This window comes from Halichoeres trimaculatus, unplaced genomic scaffold (genome assembly GCF_033239565.1).
Source record: "Halichoeres trimaculatus isolate MK-OKI-2021-1 unplaced genomic scaffold, fHalTri1.1 fHalTri1_scaffold_9, whole genome shotgun sequence".
Classification (NCBI taxonomy): domain Eukaryota; kingdom Metazoa; phylum Chordata; class Actinopteri; order Labriformes; family Labridae; genus Halichoeres; species Halichoeres trimaculatus.
Genome location: NW_027437188.1, coordinates 18,457,423 through 18,477,180, shown reverse-complemented (window position 1 = coordinate 18,477,180; position 19,758 = coordinate 18,457,423). Strand labels below are relative to the sequence as shown.

Genomic DNA, 19,758 nt, shown 5'->3' with positions numbered 1-19,758 from the left:
ATGCGGCAATGTTGTGCAAAGCTTAGATGTGTCCAAGTACTCCAGTTAAGCTTGATGTTTGTCTGTCTTAATCTATTATTGAACTAGTGTTGCCTTGATAATCTGTGATCCTTCTCTGAAAAGGCACTGCTGGGATTCGAACCCAGGATCTCCTGTTTACTAGACAGGCACTTTAACCAACTAAGCCACAGCGCCACATACTCTAAGTAATTTTACCAGCATTTTTCGCACATTTTTCTCTCTTCTTTCGCTCTCTTTTTTTTCTGTGTTGTGCATAATGATAGAAATTTGAAATGGGTAAACAAGACTTTAGAAACAGCAAGTCTTTATTTGAATTCATGAAGTAACCACTCGTCTTTGCCATGAACATCTGCCCATACCGAGTCCCGATCTGTTTGTCAGGTTTGCAGAGGTAATATTTGCTAAAGAGAAAAGAAAGTAAAGCTGCATACTTTTCTTGCGTTTTAGTGGCAATGAATAGTAAAAAATGATTGCTAAAATATGTTTTGAGAGTATAAATTCCATTTAACTCAGTCCAGCTAGCTTCAACTAAACAACAAAACATGCCATGGATAACTGAGGTAGTAAAACCCCACAGAGCTGCTAATGCTAAGGTAACAGACTATCCTGTGTTTGTCTTTGCTTTTTTTAAAAACTGTATGTCCTTGTAGAGTTACCCAGGATGCATGTTCAGTCCAGCAAGACTGGTGGAGCACCAACCATGGCTGGCAAACAGCTAGAGTCGTAAGATCGAGGAGTACTTGTGCTTCCCGATCCATTGATAAGCCTTGCTTCATCATTCACGATGGGCTGTAAAACCTCAAACCTATTTATGCCTGGCCTGGCTCCGCTCCGCTCATCATGTCCATTAGTTGTTGTAGTCAAGCTTAATACCATCTGGTTTGGACATGGTTTGTTTCATTTTAAAAGTCACAGGCTCTTTTTAGGTAGGTCCTGTGCACTACTTCCTGTCCCGCTCAATCTTCCCTACAGTGAACTGATGCGTCACAGCTTCAGCATCCAGAAAAAATAAGATTGTTGCGTATTACCAGCAACCTGCTGGACCAGACATGCAGCCAGACTACAATGGAACAGATCCAGTTTACGCTGGAAACCTGTCTGATCCCGTGCTGTGACTTAGCAGAGCCAGATCGCAGACGTCTGGTGTATTTCAGCCTAAGTGTTGCTTCTGTTCCACATCAATATACCATACTTTATTTCATCATTTTACCATCAGGTTTACAAGGCAGGGTGAACTCAGGGTGCTTGGCTATACTGACACATAAGCGTTGGGCAGCAGTTTGGCAGCTAATCTAAATGAACAAAGACAGTGTCTCAGTGTCTGAATCAGGAAGGACAGTTTTAGGCCCCGTTTACAAGGCAACGTTTCATCTGAAAACGCTAAAAAGCCGTGAAAAAAAATCTGCGATTACACAGAAACGCTGATGGACTGAAAATGCTGTAGTAAGCATGCCAGGCCTGTATGTGGTGCTAAAACTGTCTTGTCCAGAAGCCGCTTTTGGGAGATTTCCACCGAAGTAGAGTTGAGCTGGTCATCTGGTGTATTGGGGAATACTAAGTTAAAAAGTGGAGCAAAAGATGCACATTTTGTTGAAAGACAGTCAGCAGATACAGCAGATTGAGCAGCACAAGCACAAGACGGTAGTTCACGAGGATCGTAACAACAGTACTGTTGTATGCGCGCACGAGGCGGAGCGTGACGTCAGCGTTTCCACTGAAAACGCCAGCTTACTGTCTACACTGCAATGGCGTTGGGAGCGTTTCAGAAAAATCCCACTCTGGAGGGCATTTTCAAAAGTTTGCATTTTAGGTCGGCTGAAACGCCGTTTCCGTGTAAACACGAGGCTGAAACGCAACAAAACGTTTGCGTTTCACCCTAAAACCATTGTCGTGTAAACGGCCCCTTAAGTGACATGCTGTAAGGCCAGAACCAAAGAGGTTTCAACCAAGTTGAAATCCAGGATTCACTCCTTCAAAAGCCTTTGTTTCTTCAGTAACTGGCAATACACTGAATACATAATTTGGGAAAAATGCTAGTAAAATTTTCAGAAGCATGTGGCGCTGTGGCTTAGTTGGTTAAAGCGCCTGTCTAGTAAACAGGAGATCCTGGGTTCGAATCCCAGCAGTGCCTTTTCATAGAAAGCATTCACACCTGTCCAGTCATGGAAGGTATCCTCAACCTGAAAACTGCAACCTCACATGAAAGGGCTTCAAAGTTACCACCATACAATAAGGGCATTCCTTTTTTATTTCAGTAGCATGAAGTTTTCTTCACTAGGCCTTTTTGTTTCAAATAAACAAAGATTGTCACTCATGTCTGTATCTAATTTTTTTACACATTTGTGTAGCTGTGAAATCATCAGTTCTTAAAAGTATATAGAATCACAGATGTAACATTAAGCACACATGATCACAACTGGCAAAGCACGTGAGAGTGTCATTAATGATATAAAAGCGTTCATCTGAACCAGTGATTCTTTACTGCTGGGTTGTGACCCAATAGTGGGTGGTGGACCTTTTTTCAGTGGATCAAGGGCCTTTGGGCAGCAAACAATTTAAGAAAAAACCTTTTTTATTTATTCTTTTTTTTTTTCTAAATAAATTGGAGAAGTTGAACATTTTCCTTGATTTGGGTCATTGGTGGGGCCACTGATTGAAATTAATTCTTTAAATTAATCTCATTAACACTGAATTAACCAGACTTCACTGGTTAATAAATGAAGTTTGCGCAAGTTCATACAGGACACAGATGTCATACATCTAGCTGCTAACAGCTGACATGCTGATGATTGAATCACTATTCCCTACCACACTTAACCAATCACACCTTAGGGATAAGGCAGTGTATTTAAAAATGTTTCCACTCTCACTTATCCATACTACTCCTATGCTACCCACTCTTTACAGCTGCCTTGAAGTATAGCTTCCTCCACCATAGCATCCTCTGAAGTCCCCATGTATGTGTCCTGTGAAATCTGTATGTATTTGATTACCCATTTGGGGGTTTTGTAATGCACTCCCTGGAAAGCCTAAGCAGGCTGCTTGGCTAACCCAGGAAATACTCTGGAAAGCAGAGCTATAACACCAGCTAAAACTGTATTTCTGTTTGGCAATAAATGGTTCAGATCTATGACTTAAGTGTTCCTGACTGAACTCTTATTATTCCTGGCCCAACAGGAGCCTGTTTAACAAGCTGGACTACACTGTTCCACCCTGTCTGCACCACAGAGCAAACAGTGCGGGACAGTGACGTGTGTGTGTTTGTGCGTGCATATGTATCTATTTTTGTGACACCTTATTGGGTGTTTACATGTCCTGCTGTTTTCTTACGGTAATGAAGGTGGAGAAAGTACACCTGTCTTACCTGTCTGAGTCTCTATGTTTACATTTGACGATTTGACAGATTAATGATAAACCGTATGATCAAAAACCTGTAATCCGTGGCACTTGAATGTGGCGCTGTGGCTTAGTTGGTTAAAGCGCCTGTCTAGTAAACAGGAGATCCTGGGTTCGAATCCCAGCAGTGCCTTTTTATATTCATTAATGGGCAAGAAATTATTATTATTTTCATTTTTTAAGGCTTTCAGATCATTAAAGAAACTACTCATGAAACGATACATCTTGTAGCAATTTGCTAGAGCAACTACAACTGCTATTTGAAGCTTTTTCACAATCAAATAGCTCCTTGGTGGTTGTTACACTTGTCATAATTTCATTGTTTCTAAACAGTAAGGTTTGGATGGATGGTACAGCCCTCACACTAAGTTTCTCAGAGGTCAGATGCTGGTTCATTGTAGGTGAGTTGCCCAGCTCAGTAGTGGTCTCTGTGTAAGGCTAACATTTAGATTTAGAAAGTGGATACTGGTGGTTCAGCCTATGATAAATGAAACCTGGCCATTATTAGTATTAAAAAAGCAGACTAGTGGCAGAATATTTTTACATCTGTTTGTCACAGTCACTCCTCTTTATTGTGCAATGTTGTTGCACTCCATGTGTTGTTACAGGCTCACCACCGCACTATGCTGACATGAAGACCAAAAGCAGCTGTCACTGTCCATTAAGTTAACTTTGGAGCTGAGCACAAGCATCTGTCTAACAGAAAGAAAGAAGGCTTTTATATTCTGAGTCAAGAGACACACTTTCATGCATGCCAACGTCTGTGATCACGAGTGTCATGTTTTATTGTGAACTGTCTTTGATCTGCGAGATCACAGGAGTGTTGTATTTTGGTACCATTATCAAATCTCTGGGATAATGGTGTGACAACTACATATTAAAGGTGGTGTGTCTTGTTGTCCATTCACAAGTTTGTTAACTCAGATTAGGCCAGCAGATAGACAAACATGCCTTTTCCCCTTTCATCAGGTTGTCAGTTTTACTCCAAAGAGTCTCCACAGTGGACAATGGTTGCTCACTTCAAAACACACTGCCCCGTGTGAGGCTCGAACTCACGACCTTCAGATTATGAGACTGACGCACTGCCTACTGCGCCAACGAGGCCTGTGCAGCAGGCTGACTGAGCACAATGTCGATTGCAGACTCAGTGCTGAAGAGAGGGGGTGGACTCATCTGAGCTATCAGCAGAGGTAGCTTTGTAGTATTTCAGCTGACATGGACATGGGTGGAGTGGACTGGTTTATACTCCTGCACTCAACACATGCTCCTGCCTCTAGCAGTAGATCATTAACAGATTGATCAGTGCAGAATGTAAGCAACTGGTTTTAAGTTCTTGACTTCTCCATGACTCCCTTTTAATTCTTAAACACAGAATGGTCAGTCTAGGAGAAGAGAAAGATTTTTAGCCCAATAATGACTTTCAAACAATCAAAATTTTCAGTTACTAAGCTGTATACAATTAAAGTCTTTCTTTTACCAGTGTTTCTCTTTCCTCAAAGATTTTTCCGTAGGCTTTATCAGTTTATGAAAACGTATAATAAATACTTCAGTCTGTGTCTGAAACTCTCTGTTTTAGCTTTCTTTTTAGGGCTTTTCTTTAAGGCTCAGAAATAACCCTTCCCTCTGATTGGCCAGCCTACTGGAGGCCTGTTGGGGGCAGACCTGTTGGCAGACCTTGATGTTTGAGGCCAATTCTTTCTTCAAATTATGAACCAATTGTGAGATTGATATGTGATGACTTCAATATTTCAGCGAGTGACGTGATGATCTTATAAGGATCTTGTGCTATTTTTAGAACAAACTGGTTTGAACTGTCTAACAGATTCAAGGATATCTACAACAATTGAATATGTGGTGGTTTAAAAATCAGCAGACCTTTAGTAAAGACATCCTGCATTGTTACTTTATACCCATGTTTAAAATATGAGATGGCATAATACCCACTTTTAATTTATCAGTGTATCAGTCCTGCTACCCATCATGATGTGTTGATGTGCTGATTTCATTTCTCTGTTGGGTTTCAAACAAAGGCGCTGATTCTTTGGGTGTTTCTGGGCCCTAGCACCAGATGTTGATAACTGGTTCTTCTCGGGATGGTGCGCGTTTTGTGCTGTTTCCACTGACTTATTCTGGGACAGATCCTCAAATAACTGAGACAAGCTGTCCCACTTTTTGGGACCCTTATATATGGGTGCCAGACTGAACCGATCCGCTCTCGGAGGGTGGAGCTACAACACTGCAGACCGTTGATTGGTCAAAAATATCGTCACTTACCCCGACAGCAGCTGCATTTCTCTTGTCAGCACACAGCCTTCTCAGAAACCAAGCTTGATTGCACTTTGTATCAAAGAGCTACATGCCAATCACAGAGATGACAAAATGCTGCATGTCTTTCATCTATGCTCTTTGTTTACTGTGTCGCGCTTTTTGTTGTTTGTTGGATTTAATTGCGGGGTTAACTGTGTTGCTCTGCTACGGCGTCACGCTGTTGTTTAACAGCTGTGCCCTTCGGCATCAGGCTACACGCCGCCTACCACGAGAGGGCACAGTTTTGCTGTGGAAATGCAAACGGGATCAGGGTTAACTGTACCGAACTGTGCCAAACCGTACTGAATTGAACTGGACTGCTTGTTGGAAACGCGGCTTTGGTTTACAACATTAACTTTCAGAACCGCAGACAGCTCCATTCTTGATGGCTTTAAGTACAGTGCATTGTTTATCTATCCAGTTTCTGGGGATCCGGTTTTTAGATTCTTTTTTTATAGCCTAAACTGTATTCTCTCTGTCTACTAGAGCCTGTTGCATTGACAAAATAGTATAAGAAGAAGAAAAAAACTTGTCGGTGTCATGCTTAAAGTTTGCGGGACAGCTTGACTGTGTGGGTGTTTGCATTTATGCCAGTTGCTGCTGTGTTGTCCACATGCTGGTCTGTGCACTTAAGATGCTTTTGAATAACACAATGTGCTTTAAGACCCACTTAAGATGCTTTATTAAAGTGGCAGTTGTGTACATTTTAAGCACCCACCAGCACAAATGTGAATCTCTGGCTATGGTCTCAAAGTTAACCTATGACAAGGATTTTCAAAAGGTCAGTGATAGGACACTCTGCCTTAGTTAGTTGAAGTGACTGAACCTGGCAGTTTTATACCACTCATCCCTTCATGTGCTCTATTTTGGTGGAATTCTTTAATATTTACATCAAAATCTTAGAGGAAACTTAAACAACATTTGATATATTCAAGGACATCTATTGAAGAATTTAAGAAGTTTCTCTGTGGAATAGGATGTTTGGATTTTAAGACCGTTTATAACTCATTCAAGTGCTCACAGTTTGTCTTCCTGTTTCTGTACTGCCTCTGGTATTTCCCATGATAGTGAAGGAATCAGCTGTGACTGGGATGTGCTCGGCGTAACTTTCACTTTCTTTTAATTTGATGGAAGATCCAGAGATCAAAGCTGCTTGAGCTGGAGTCATTTAGAATACAAATTCTTGTTAATATTGACGACCATTACTAGTATTTCAACATCATACGATAATTAAAAAAATACTACTTGAACGTTTTGTCTCAATGAGGTCATCCGCTCTCTTGCCTCTGCTCGTCTCACTCTGCAGACAGTACCAGTGTTTTATCTGTCTGTGTGATCATGTACCTAATGTTGTGTTTGTCATTCTGCACATTCCTGTGTGGTGATAAGAGCCACCACTGTCCCTGCAACCAGGAGAATGTTTATAAGGGGCTTGCAGTTTGTGGGAGGTTTTACTGTAGAACACTGTCAGAAAATAAAGTGACCCTTGAAAAAGGGCATTGGGAGAGTCAAACAGACCAAATATAAAAGTTTTGCTTTTTCATCCCAATGCGCAACTTTGTCGGCAAATGGTGTAGAAGTGTTTTCGTAGTCCTTTCATGCAAAAAATGGCAGAAACATGTCACTTTCTTTAGCTACTGCTTGAATAATAACTGTTATTTGGTATCACATGAAGACAGACTTTCAGATACTCAAACCACCCCTGTCTTTGTCTGTCTCTTTAGGAGCTACAGTCTGAAGAAGGGGCAGCTGGAGAGGGACTATGCACAGGTAAGTCTGAATGGGCTCTTGCTGAATTTGCTTTGCTTTGCTGCATGTAGCTTGAGAACCTGTAGTAAAAATTGGCTTTCATTTCAATGCTCACAGAAAAGCGCCACACACTTTTTACTCAGATGTGCTACTTGTTTGACTCACAGGCAACATTTTTTTCTTTTTGGGAGATCTGATTGAATTCATGGTTTTTTATCCAGGAGTTTTGAGTTTGCAGAAATGAACCTAGTCTGAGGCTAAGTCTTCCATCAAACCAGAGGAGTAACTTTAAGGGTTGGATTAGCTACTAAAGAATTTGAATAATCCCAGCGATGAGCCATCATTTGTAATCACTCTGAATGGGATTTTTTTCATGCTGAGTTTAAAGAAAGTTTATTGATTTGCATTTTTCAACAGTTACAGATTTGTGCGTTACAACCTCTGGGATGGATCATTTCGTATTTAGTTTAACTGTTTAAAAAACAAGGCTTTGATTGCAGATGTTAAAAATGAAAAAGGAGACAAATCTGAAAGGCTGTGATTTAATACCTGTTACTGTTCACCTTTTTGGACAGCAGATTTTAATCAAGGCTTTTTAGGGCTGACCCACTCACAAACACTCATTTAAAATTGTTGTGGGTTTAGTAGGCACTGACAAGCCTGGAGAGTCTGAGTTGAGAGTCCAGTCCTCAGTGATCAAGTCTTGAGTCTAGTTCTGATTGTGTGCGTCCAAGAAGTAGGTGATTTGTTGTTTCTGTTATTCATTTAAACTGGAATGGAGAATTCAGTCTAATTTCATGTGTGATATTTTTAATAATTTACAGGACTTAGTTGAATAGTTTCATGGTTTTACACCAGGTGACAGGTAAAATGTTTAGATACTCAGGTAAGATAGGTGGAACAGATTGTGGGGATGGTGAGTGTCATTAGAGCACCTGTTGCTACTGACTGTTTTATAAGAAAGCCTTTTTCTTGAATAAAACAACAGAGAAACTGAATTTACAATCCATTCTCTCATTTTTTAGTAAATTGACAAGGTCTTTTTAAAGATTCTGTTAGTATTTCTAAATTATCTATGAAGTTAGAGTGCTGTGTGTTGTGTTGTGTTCTGCAGCAGGATCACTGCCAGTGTCCAATAAACTCTAAAATACTACAGCCCAAGTACTAGCAATCAGACTTTAACTAGCAAATTAACTAACACCCAATAGTTAAATAGTTGTTTTCAAATCTTAGCTGTGCCTGTTTACATCCCTGTCATACAGCAAAGTTTCAGATAGGAATATTAGATTAATGGGTAAAAGTCTGTGTAGTAAACTGAGCTTTTTAGCACATCAGGCATAGACTTTACTTAAACCAAGCAGGGTAAAGACATTTGAGTATCTGTAAGTCTTCCCTAAACTGCCACTTTTCTTTAAAGAGCCATTTCTGCCTCTCCTGAGACCTCATACCAGGACTTGATGAAGCAGAAGTGATTAAATTCCATTTATAAGTCCTTAGAATGTTCTCAAGCTTTTAGAGCACCTTCTCTGTTGTCAGAATCCTTAAATGCTATTTTAGGATGTGATCCATAAGCATTAATTCATGAAATATTGGAGTTTTTTTGTCATAGTAAAAGGTGTTATACATTCTTAGTTTGACAAACTTAGCTTTAGATGCATTTTACCATGGTACTTAAGTTTTCATGTATCTCACTTTGAAGCCAAATTTGACCAAAATTAACAACATCCATTAGCCCCTCATATGTTCTGCTATAATTTACGATGAAAATAACAACTATCAGTGATTTATAAATGACTGTTCACCACCTGAGTTCATGTTCTGAAAAAAACGAGGTCATGTTCTTTTATTTGTGAATCATCCCTCCAGTGCTTGAAAACTCTCACATGTGCTGCAGGCCACATTTGGTTTCACTTCCCTTATTCCTGTTTGGGTTTTCACAGATGTTTTAGTGTTCCTTTCTGTCTTTTCTAGGTAATCTTTTCTTCCTGTTTTCAGATTTCTGAAACGTCAAATAGTACTCGTGGATCTTGTAAAGCTGAGGCAGCAAAATGGTTTTTTGCGTGTAAATAAGCCCTATATCCATCCAGAAGTGGACGATGTAGCTATTTCTTAGCCTGAGCCATCTCTTATTTTCTCCACCAGCAGTTCTACTCAGAGAGAAGCACTGAATGATCTGAGTAGTCTGGCTGGGCTTCAGTGGAATGCAAAATGTTAGTCTCAGAAGTCCGACGGCTGTACCAGGAGGCCTGATCTCTGTGGTGGTGACTGAAGCAGAATGTTAAAAGCTGAATGCAGTCTTAAAAACTAGTGTAAAACATCATTGGTACTGAAGACATGATAAAAACATCGAACTGATTTTGTGTGAATTAACAGTATTCGTAACTGGCTATGTTATTTAATTTTGATATCCAGTAAAGAGTATGATGTGAAACGCCAGAGGCTGTAACTGACAATGTCATCCCAACTTTGGATTTCAGCTGTGCAAAGATGTAGATACAGCAAACTATGGAAATGTTTGTTTTTATGACAGTGGATTGTAATCACAATGACCATTGCCGCTCTTTCTGGTGTGCCAGAGAGCAGCAATGGTCAAAGTTGTATAGTGTAACTCTCTTTAAGAAAACAAAGCTATGCTAATAAAAGAGGACATTAATTTATGGTCTTTTCATAGCTGTCACTCTTTGAAGAGAAAGTTATCTTGGCTCTGACTCCACAAAAACAAGCAGGAATGAGCTGCATTTTGTATCTGTGTGAATTCTGTGTTTTGCTTCATGTGATCTCCCACAAGGCCACCACACAGAATCCACAGGTCACCAAATCCAGACATTTGTAAAGTCTATTTGTCATCTCATCAAAGGACTTGTAAAGACTGAATGTGGATCCAGAGCCTGCACAAACTACATGCATTTGATGTGCACTCTACATCACCACACAGTGATAAGTTAACCACAACCAGCTCTTGGTCGTTGGTGATAGCTGAGATTTAAATATTTCAGAAATAGGCTACAAACTTTTTTTTATGCCCTTAGTGACTACAGTTACATGTGCATTTATGTACGTTTCCTGTATTAACCAGAATAATGAAAATTTTCTGATTGCGTAGGAGGTATGTAAACACCTTTTTCCAATTGCCATAACCAGATTAAGCTCATTTTCCAATTATTAAAAACCCGAATAAGACTCCTGGCATATGCCTGTATCAGTCCAAATATTGGGTCATGTAAACGTGTTATTCAGAATATGCTCCTAGTCCCAAGTGATCTACTTAAAGGATTAAAAAGATTATGCGCATGTTCAACGTGGCAAGAAAGCAAAAGACCTTACACTTTTGGGATGAGGAGGAGACAAACTTATTCAGAACGATTCAAGAGTTAAATATCATATATTACATTGATGACAAAAGCACCGCAACAGTTATATTTTTAAAAGAGTTTGCAACAAGCTGTGGTTGGGGAGATGAATGAGAAGAAGAGAGTTCTGGTCACACTTTGATGAAGAAGGGATAGGAATTTTACTCAGTATAGCGCAAAAGCAAGCATCTATTTGATGGAAATGCCCCTGGATGATGTCTTGTCATGATGCTACTACTGCTACCACAGTTTATTTGGAATATACTGATTGACATATAAACGGGAAAATTCCAGTAGCTTGGCACTCTGAGGAACATTTTTCAGAACAACACTTTAACCAGTATATAAAAATTAATTGAATGTGGTGTGTATGTGTTAATGTAGTCAATGACTGCTAACCAGAAGTTCAGACAAGACTCATTTTTGGTGTCCATGACTTTGCCTTTTGGTTACTGCTGTATTGAAAACTTCTAGAACATTACCACTGTTCTAACATCTTATTAATCCAACTTTTCAGCTTTTCATATATTTCTGCAAATTTTGTAGAGTACTACAGTAAATTACAATACAGATTGTATGTGTATTGCGTATGTGTGTATCGAAGCAGCAGGACATTATATAATTGAGTAGAATAGAGTTAAAAGTATTATCTTTGTCTCTAGCTGGGGTTTGCAGGTGGATACAGGGGAGGTGATGGATCTAAAGGTTTGAGCTCTGAACTAGTACAAGGTAGCAATGATACCGCTGCCAATAGGGATATCTAAATCCAATACACTGATCGGTATCGGTGCCCGTTATGGCTATTTTTGGAGGATTGGATAGTATGGGATTTCATTACGTGATCAGGAAAGATCCAGTTTTCACATGTTTTCAGCACTGTCACGCTTTACGGCTGCTGTAAATCAAACCACGTTACAAACATGTCCGCTGTGGAACTACGTCTCTTTGGAAATTATTGATAGTAAAACAGCGCAACATTTGTAAAGTGAATGAGTAAAGTTACGGGATTTATAGGAGAAAGGTATCGGTATCAGATCTATATTCGCAAAACATATGAAAAAAAATCGGATCAGATCCGAAGTCAAAAGATCTTTATCGGGGCATCCCTAGTTGGCTATCTGGGGTAGAATGTAGGAGTCTTTTCATTTGTTTACTACCCAAAAGCTACCTTTAAAAAAGCCTATAATGCTTGAATTCATACCCCTCTGTGACTCTTCTTGAAAACATCTTCAAGTGTCTGTGTAGAAAAATGTTATAAATGCCCTATCAATTTTAATTATTATTGTAATTACTATTAAAATCACTCCATCACTTCTTTTGGTCTATAAATGTTGCTTCAATTACTCGTCCTATCTACTTTGAGATGGTTTGTACAAGCAGAATATTTTTGAACTGTACTTTCTGAATCATTGCAATTGAATTTGTGTTGAGCTGAACCATTGTTGGCTGAAAAATAACAAGTGATCCCTTGAGACAGAAAATAATTTAAGCTGAGGCAGATCAGCTACGTGATCCGTATACTCGAGGAGAGAAAAATTTCAAGTGTTTATTTTTCTAAACATGCTCTGCAAGAATGGCTTCCTCTTTACGATTTTTCACCCATTAGGCATCCGCCTCACAATGTCTGCAGAGATGTCAGGACGCACAAAACCAAAATACATTTCCCAGTAGAGGGCTGTGTCAGCATACCTCTCTTACAAAGCGTTTAAGTTGAGGAGTGTCCACAGCTCTTGCTGCCAGCAGTGTGAAAGACTGCATAGGAAGACTTTTCTGTTCAATTTATTTTGTGTGTGTATGCAGCTCAGCTTACGCTGTCTTCACATACACACACAAAGACACAAACAAAGACACACATTTGAATTCATACTCTAAAAAAAGGCAAAAGCATGAGCTGTGGCTTAATGAAAAACATTGATTTAAATTAACTATCAGGCTCTTGGCTCAGTATTAACATAAAAATATTCACTCTGTGTTGCTGTCTTCATAACAGCCCTGTTTTTAGCCTTGATTTCCTCATCATAAATACACATGAGAAGATAGAGAGTGAGGGAGTGAGAAAAGATTGATTTTGTGTGTGTGTGTGTGTGTGTGTGTGTGTATCTTCATTTACATGTGGTTTGAATGATTACGGTTGAGCTTCCTGTGGTCAGCCCCTCTGGTTTCAGACTCCCATTATCTCTCCTCTCCCTCACTCTGCCTTGTGTTTTTTCTATCTCTCACTATTCTCCCTCAGCACTGTCTTGTTCACCTTAGAAATAGAGGTTGCCTAGCAACCCCCCCACCCCCCCACCTCACTCACTAGGACAATGGATTCCCCCCTAATTGTAGGTGTGTGCATCCCGTATATGTGTGCATTGGAATGTGTGCGTTCTTCTTGTGATGCAAAGTGAAAGGGAATTGTTTCAGCATCAGATAAACATTTGCTCTGCTAACTCTCATGACAATAGCATGTTAGCATGGCATGTCTGCCCTTGGCTCTTGTCTCTTTTTCCACCAGACGCTCAGGTAGCTGAACACTGGAGGTTTCTCGTTGGCCCCCTTCTGGAGATACAGAAAGAAATTCAGCCAATCAGGTGCTCCAACAGAGAGACAGAAAGAAGAAAAGAAAGCAAGAGGAAGACGAGAGTGAGACGGAGGGAGGGTGTAATCTGAAGGAGACAGGAGAACAGGGAGACAGAGAAAAGGAAAAAAAGACATGAGCATTTGTCAGAGCCGGAGAGAAAGAACAGTGAGCCGGGGGAAGAGAGGACGACAGAGCCAAAAGACAGAGTGAAGAAGCTGTCGTTTAACCTTTTCTCCTTTCACTGTGTCAGACCAGATGTCCCCTCTGTGCAAGGAGTCAGCTGCAATTACTATCCCTTAATCATAAGTGCCATACTTAGTGTGTGAGTGTGTGTGTGTGTGTGTGTGTGTATTTGCTATTTGTCCTGTATTCTCCTCCCACGATCAACATTTCTGGAATAGTTTCAGGCTGGGGTCACACTTCACTGTACTGCCCAAAAAGGCCAGCCTGCTGTGGCTGACGCTGAGTGCCGGCTTCCTCCCCTCCACACTCACTGCACTCATACATACAGCCTGAGCATTACAGGAACACTTCATGATATCACTGATATTCTCCCTTCCCTTTTTCCCCTCCTTATATTAGTCCAATTTCGCATTGCATCAGCTGCCCACACATCCATTATGGCTGAGTTATTAATTATGTATTTGTCTCATCTGTTGGATCTACATTGATTCAGATGAGGTTAATAGAAGGCAAAAGATGTCTGAGAACAAGAGGGAGATGGAGATGATTTTTCTTTTGTCTCAGTGCTCTCGCTCCCCAATAAAAAATACATGCACACATATATTGAATTCAGTACATTGCCTTTTTTTTCTTTCAACATCACATCAATTGTTGCTCTAGAAAAATTCCTCTCATTCTGTCGTCCTCTTCCTCCAGCCACTGCCCTCTCACTTATCCAGACACTTATACTTCAGCTTACTCTGCAGATGTGGTTGTCAAAGACATCCTAGGACAACAACAACACACACACACTAAAGAGGCCAAAAGCTTCTGGGCAGAGGAGTGCAGACAGGAAGGGATGCGAGAGAAAATCAAGTATATTGATCCAAGAGGAAGCCGAGAAAGTAAGGCAGATGCACGGAGGCTGGAAGAAATCAGACTACACAGCTGAGAGAAAGTGAGTGAAAGTGAGTGAGCCAGATGCGGGGGACAGAAGTGAGTGGAAGAAAGGTGAGGAAATGAAAGGCTGAAGTAACAAGGCGACAGTCTGAAGAGTTGTTGTGCTGCTGACAGAACAGTGAATGAACAGAGGAGAGTTTTTGAGAAATGAACGAAGCACACATTTTGGGTCCTGAAAACGTTTGCTCCTGCAAAATGATAAGCCAGCAAACAGAAAACAGGACGTCCTGTAGAAGATATCTCTGGGGCCATTGAGTTGCACCTTTGTCACCTTATTTTGACCTCTAAAAACAGTTCTCCAGTTTAATTCAGCAGACGCTTATGAACAAAGAGCCGAACAACACAAGATTTTTAACAGAAGGGAAGTGTTTGTTTGTTTTGGTTTTTCCTATGAAGAATAATGTGTCCATGACTTACCACAATTTATTGCTGCATTTATGGCTGCAACAATATAGTTTAACCTTCAGCAACTTTCAGTGTCTATCATGGACTGATAAATTATTCAGAAAATAGAAAAAACAACAAAATAGCAGAAGTAGCACAAAGGACATACAACAATGAACAACTTTACACATCAACAATATAAAGTTTTCAACGTCTTTTTTATACTTTTTAACGGTCTGTCAAAGGGGCTAACTTCTCTTAACACACACACACACACACACACACACACACACACACACACACAGACACACACACACACACACACACACACACACACACACACACACACACACACACACACACACACAGACACAGACACAGACACACACACACACACACACACACACACACACACACACACACACACACACACACACACACACACACACACTGGTCTCCTCAGGATATCCTGCTGTTTGGGCACTCTGTTTGCCACCCAAACTTCAAAAACAGGATGCAAGCGACTGTGTTTTCATTTTACTCTATGTGTTAGTAATATTAAATGGAGCACTTCCACCTCACCCAGACCGCATACAAAGGGCAGAGGGGTTGCCATAGCAACACGCCGTTCAGGTAGTTGTCAGGTGGTGACAGCATAGAGAGGAGGATGGACAACAACCCTATTCTATAGGGAGGAGAAAAGAGGGCTTGGGTGGTAGGATGGAGAGAAGGATGACAAGGAGTGAGGAGTAGAGGTTGAAAATGAAGAGGAGGGAGGAAGAATGGAGGAATAAAAGCTTAAGGGGTGACAGAGGGAATGAGACAATGAGATCAAAAGAGTAAAAGGTTTAGAAATTCTTGAAGTCAGCATTTCTGAGGAGCTGTCACAGATCAGTCACTCTATTATGTTTCTGAGCCTTCAATCACTGCAGTTTACTTGAGATAGAGACGGGTGACTCGTCACATTCTTCGGCTGTTGTATGAAATTGAAGCCAAATTCTCCCCCCGGTAATGAGTGCTGACATTTTGTGTAAGTGACGTTTTTGGAGTCCGACTATACACCGTAGAGATCAGCTCATCGAGCAGTGGTACTGACAGCGCACCTCTACTTCAACAAAGCAACAAACCCACTTTATGGATAAAATCACAAAGATCCTCTAAGTTTCACAGTCGACAACAGAACAGCTTTTTGAGTCAGTCTGAAATCTGAATTGCAGCAAAGGAGAGCAGAAACTTCAGCTCCTCAAGTGTCTACGAGAGGCTGGCTTCAATAACCCTGCAAGACATGTTAACCTGATATAAATGGCCAAGCTTTACCCCAATATGTTAACAGACTGGTAAAAACAAAAAAAAAAAAAAAACAAAAAACAAATTTAGGTCTAAATAGCCTTATTCTCTACAGCTGTGTTTTGTTGGCTGTTAAAAAAAGTGGACATCATCTCACTCTACTCATAGTGAAGGGGCCACAAAAACTGCTCCCCCTGGTGACTGGCGTCAAAATCAGTCTCTCTAGTCATTCCAGATGAGCTGTGGTCAAACTATAGAAAAATAAATAAGCTTTGTGGAAAAGTTTCTCACATCCTCTTTTTTTCTGTAGAGTTTCATTGTTGTTAGTTATTAGATGTTAAAAAACGGGGGTTTTGCGTAGGGATGGGTACCGAATTAGGTACTTTTATAGGTACCGACCTAATTATGTCAAAAGTATCGGGTACCATTTCACATAAAATCAATAGGAACCATGTTTAGCTACCTGGATTCATCTGTGTGACTGAGGGACTGCAGTATGCGATTTTCCATGCTGGACATGGACACAGCATTGCAAGGTTAAATATTGAAGAATACAGATGTTAACTTGAAAAAAAAAGAAGATTACTAAACAAATTGATATTTTTTACCAAATTAACACAAAAAAAGCACAGAAAATTAGTACCGTTGAGTACCGATACCGATTGCCAGGTACCGGGCATCGGTACAGCATCGTTTCAAATGTGAAAGGTACCCATCCCTAGTTTTGCGTCATGTTCAAGGATGATAGACAGCTGCTGTTCTGTAGTTTTTCCAGGAATAGTAAAAAACATCAGGTCTATATGGTCATTGTCAAATTTGGCCTTCTCTTGTCTTAATCTGGTCACAGTTTTTGTCCTCTGACTCATCTTTATTTGCGGTTTTGAGCCAAGAAAATATGTTTTTTCTTATGATGTGGGGTTATAAAATTAGCTTTATTACCTCCGCCAAGGAGGTTATGTTTTTGGGAGAGTTTGTCTGTTTGTTTGTTTGTGAACAGCATAACTCAAAAAGTTAACAATGGATCTGGATGAAATTTTCAGGAAATGTTCAAAGTGGAACAAGGAAGAAGTGATTAAATTTTGGAGGTGATCCTGCTTACCGTGTGGATCCAGGTTTTTTTTTAAAGGATTCTTAATCATTGTGAGATAGGGCCATTTTTACCATATGTGTATAAAACTCCACCATAAATGGTCGGATTGCTTTACAAAACAATACAAGACAAGGTCACAATAATTTATGACAGATGTAAAAGTACGATCCAGATCCTGACAGTATTCTGGATACAGACATCTGGAATATGAAATATGTACTGGGTCGTCATAATGTTTGACACTGTCAGGCAACAAATCATCGTACAAACCTGCAACTCACACAAATTGTAGCAGAGAGTCTTCTGAAAGAGAGTGTAACATTGAAGTAGGACTTATGTGTTGCATGAGAATCACAATATGCTTGATGGAGGTCTGCACTCTCTTGAGTGCTTTTCTAGTTGAGCAGGCAATGATAATGGATATCTTTACAGATATTTTTTTCATAAATTTTGCAATAGGACAAAGCAAACTGTAAATTCTCCTTCTGTCCAAACAGCCTTCAAAGACATTTCTTAGCAAAACTGTTCTGCTTCAAGGGCTGAACGGCAAAACCAATGATAGTTCTCCCATAAAAAAAAATAAAAAGACAACAATCAAAATTTGATTAATGGCCAATGCTTTAACAGCAGAAGTTAAGGTGGTGCAGCAGACAAAGAGGAGAAAATAGAAAGTGGCAGCAGGGAGAAAGAAAACTTTGAAATTGTCTGTCAAAAAAGTCACCTGTGCCAGGGGCAATAAAAAACCTGTTCTTCAGGGTGCAGTGTGGATCATCATGCTCCTGAAAGTCTTATTGTATCTGTTATGTGAAAAGAAACAAGTGGGTCGAAGGTTTGGCATGAGCCTTTGAAATTACTTCCCCGTTATTCTTACAGAAGAGTAATCTCGTTTATCTGTATTGTTAAAGCACTAATCGACCTGCTGGAAAAATATCTGCTTTCTATGTCCACAAGGGGGCAAATATGAGGGCTAATCCCAGGACTCCAGTTGGACTAAAGTAAAGACGCCCAGTGTTATCTGTGTCACCAGGGCTTTAAAATCTTCCCTTATTTTTAATGCAACAGGGTTACTTATCCAGTCTGTATTGTGCCTTTAAGAATAATGTAACCATCAGATGATGTGAAGGACCCTGACACTGGAGTCGAACTGGAGGGGAGCAGTGTGTGCTTATAGTCAAGCTGTCAAATCATTCCTCCTGTCAGTTTGCCAGGTCACAGTCAGTGGCTGTCTCAGTCGTCAGTCACTGTCCTCGCTTAACCCCCATCCTAACCATCACACACACACTAACAAATAGTATTTGTCTATTCAGCAGAAAGGCAATTAAATCCCAGCCGCTTCTTTTGCAGTTTCAAATTTGTGTCTGTCCAGCCCTCTTCCAAACTCACTCTTTGTTTTTTGTTTTTTTTTTGTTGTGTGTGTGTTTTTTTTAACAGTCTCACAGTCTTTCATCAAAACTACCCACACCCACTCCACCCTTCCCCAGAGAGAAAGAGAGCTTGGTTATTCCTCCAGCAAACGTGTTTCCTCTTGCATTGGACAGGGCAGTTTTTGTGCCACGGCTTTCCCTATTTGTGTGTTCTTACATCTCTCCCTGAAAACTTTGGCAAGCTCAAGTTAACCACTACCCCAGGTGACTGAAACAGTAAAAAATAGGTACATCTCTTTCATGTAGGCTGCCACTTTACTCACTTCTACTAAATCTGTACCCTACTGGCTGACAAATCACTCCACACAGAAACACTGCTGGGGTAAAACGGGGAAGTTGTTTTCAGCTTGACTCCTTTCTTAAAAATACAGCCTGACTCTAACTCTTTTGGAGGATTAGCTTGTGGGTGCCAGGGGTCACTGTGTCACTGTTTCCCCTTTAAGCTTGTGTATCAGCTGTGGGGAGATGAAACTCAGATTCAGAGAGCGACAGAAAAGTGTTGGATGTTTTTGATGGCCCCATTCACCCTTTGTGAAAAGGTAAAAAGGTCAGAATGAGAGCGATAGAAGGGGATTTATTAAAATATGTGTAACAAGAGATGGAAAGAGAGGAGGAGAACTTTGATATCAGCAACCAGCTTGTGTGAGCGGGAGACACAAGCAGAGCGTTAATGACGGGGAGATTCCAAAACAGACCGGAGAGCAGGTTTGCATGCATATTCAAATAGAAAGTGATGAAACAGAAAAGTGTGGCTTAGAGGAACGGAATATAAAGTTTGTCCCTGAGCTCTCTTTGTCCTCATGGTGTTGTTGTGGTTGTTTTTAATGAGGATTAACACACACACTCATCCAGAGCCTCACAGAGGGAGTGAGTCTGTGAGTTACTGACACAGTGACCCAGTCCACAAGATGTAGGTTACACTTTCTTGCAAGCCCTCGGGTTTTCTGCTCGTACTCACAGGAGCTGACTGGGGATTCACTGATGCTGACGCAGAGCGAATCCATTTTACAATGGGGTTGTTTACTGAGGGCAAGAGCAAAGATTTGAACTTGTGTGGGGAAACAG

At 40.5% G+C, this 19,758-nt stretch overlaps 1 protein-coding gene and 4 non-coding genes across 7 annotated transcripts in view; 3 read left to right on the top strand and 2 right to left on the bottom strand.

Annotated features, from left to right (window-relative positions):
• Positions 1 to 19,758, top strand: part of fchsd2 (FCH and double SH3 domains 2) — a 73,612-nt gene that overhangs the window by 15,488 nt on the left and 38,366 nt on the right. For all 3 annotated transcript variants that reach the window (XM_074679943.1, XM_074679942.1, XM_074679941.1), the window contains exon 3: positions 7,449 to 7,494. In XM_074679943.1, the coding sequence (XP_074536044.1) occupies positions 7,449 to 7,494 (46 nt within the window). The remainder of the gene's footprint in view (positions 1 to 7,448; positions 7,495 to 19,758) is intronic.
• On the bottom strand, positions 122 to 195 carry trnat-agu (transfer RNA threonine (anticodon AGU)). The gene has a single exon. It is a non-coding gene; the product is annotated as a tRNA-Thr (tRNA).
• Positions 2,079 to 2,152, top strand: trnat-agu (transfer RNA threonine (anticodon AGU)). Its single transcript has one exon. It is a non-coding gene; the product is annotated as a tRNA-Thr (tRNA).
• Positions 3,477 to 3,550, top strand: trnat-agu (transfer RNA threonine (anticodon AGU)). The gene has a single exon. It is a non-coding gene; the product is annotated as a tRNA-Thr (tRNA).
• On the bottom strand, positions 4,449 to 4,521 carry trnam-cau (transfer RNA methionine (anticodon CAU)). The gene has a single exon. It is a non-coding gene; the product is annotated as a tRNA-Met (tRNA).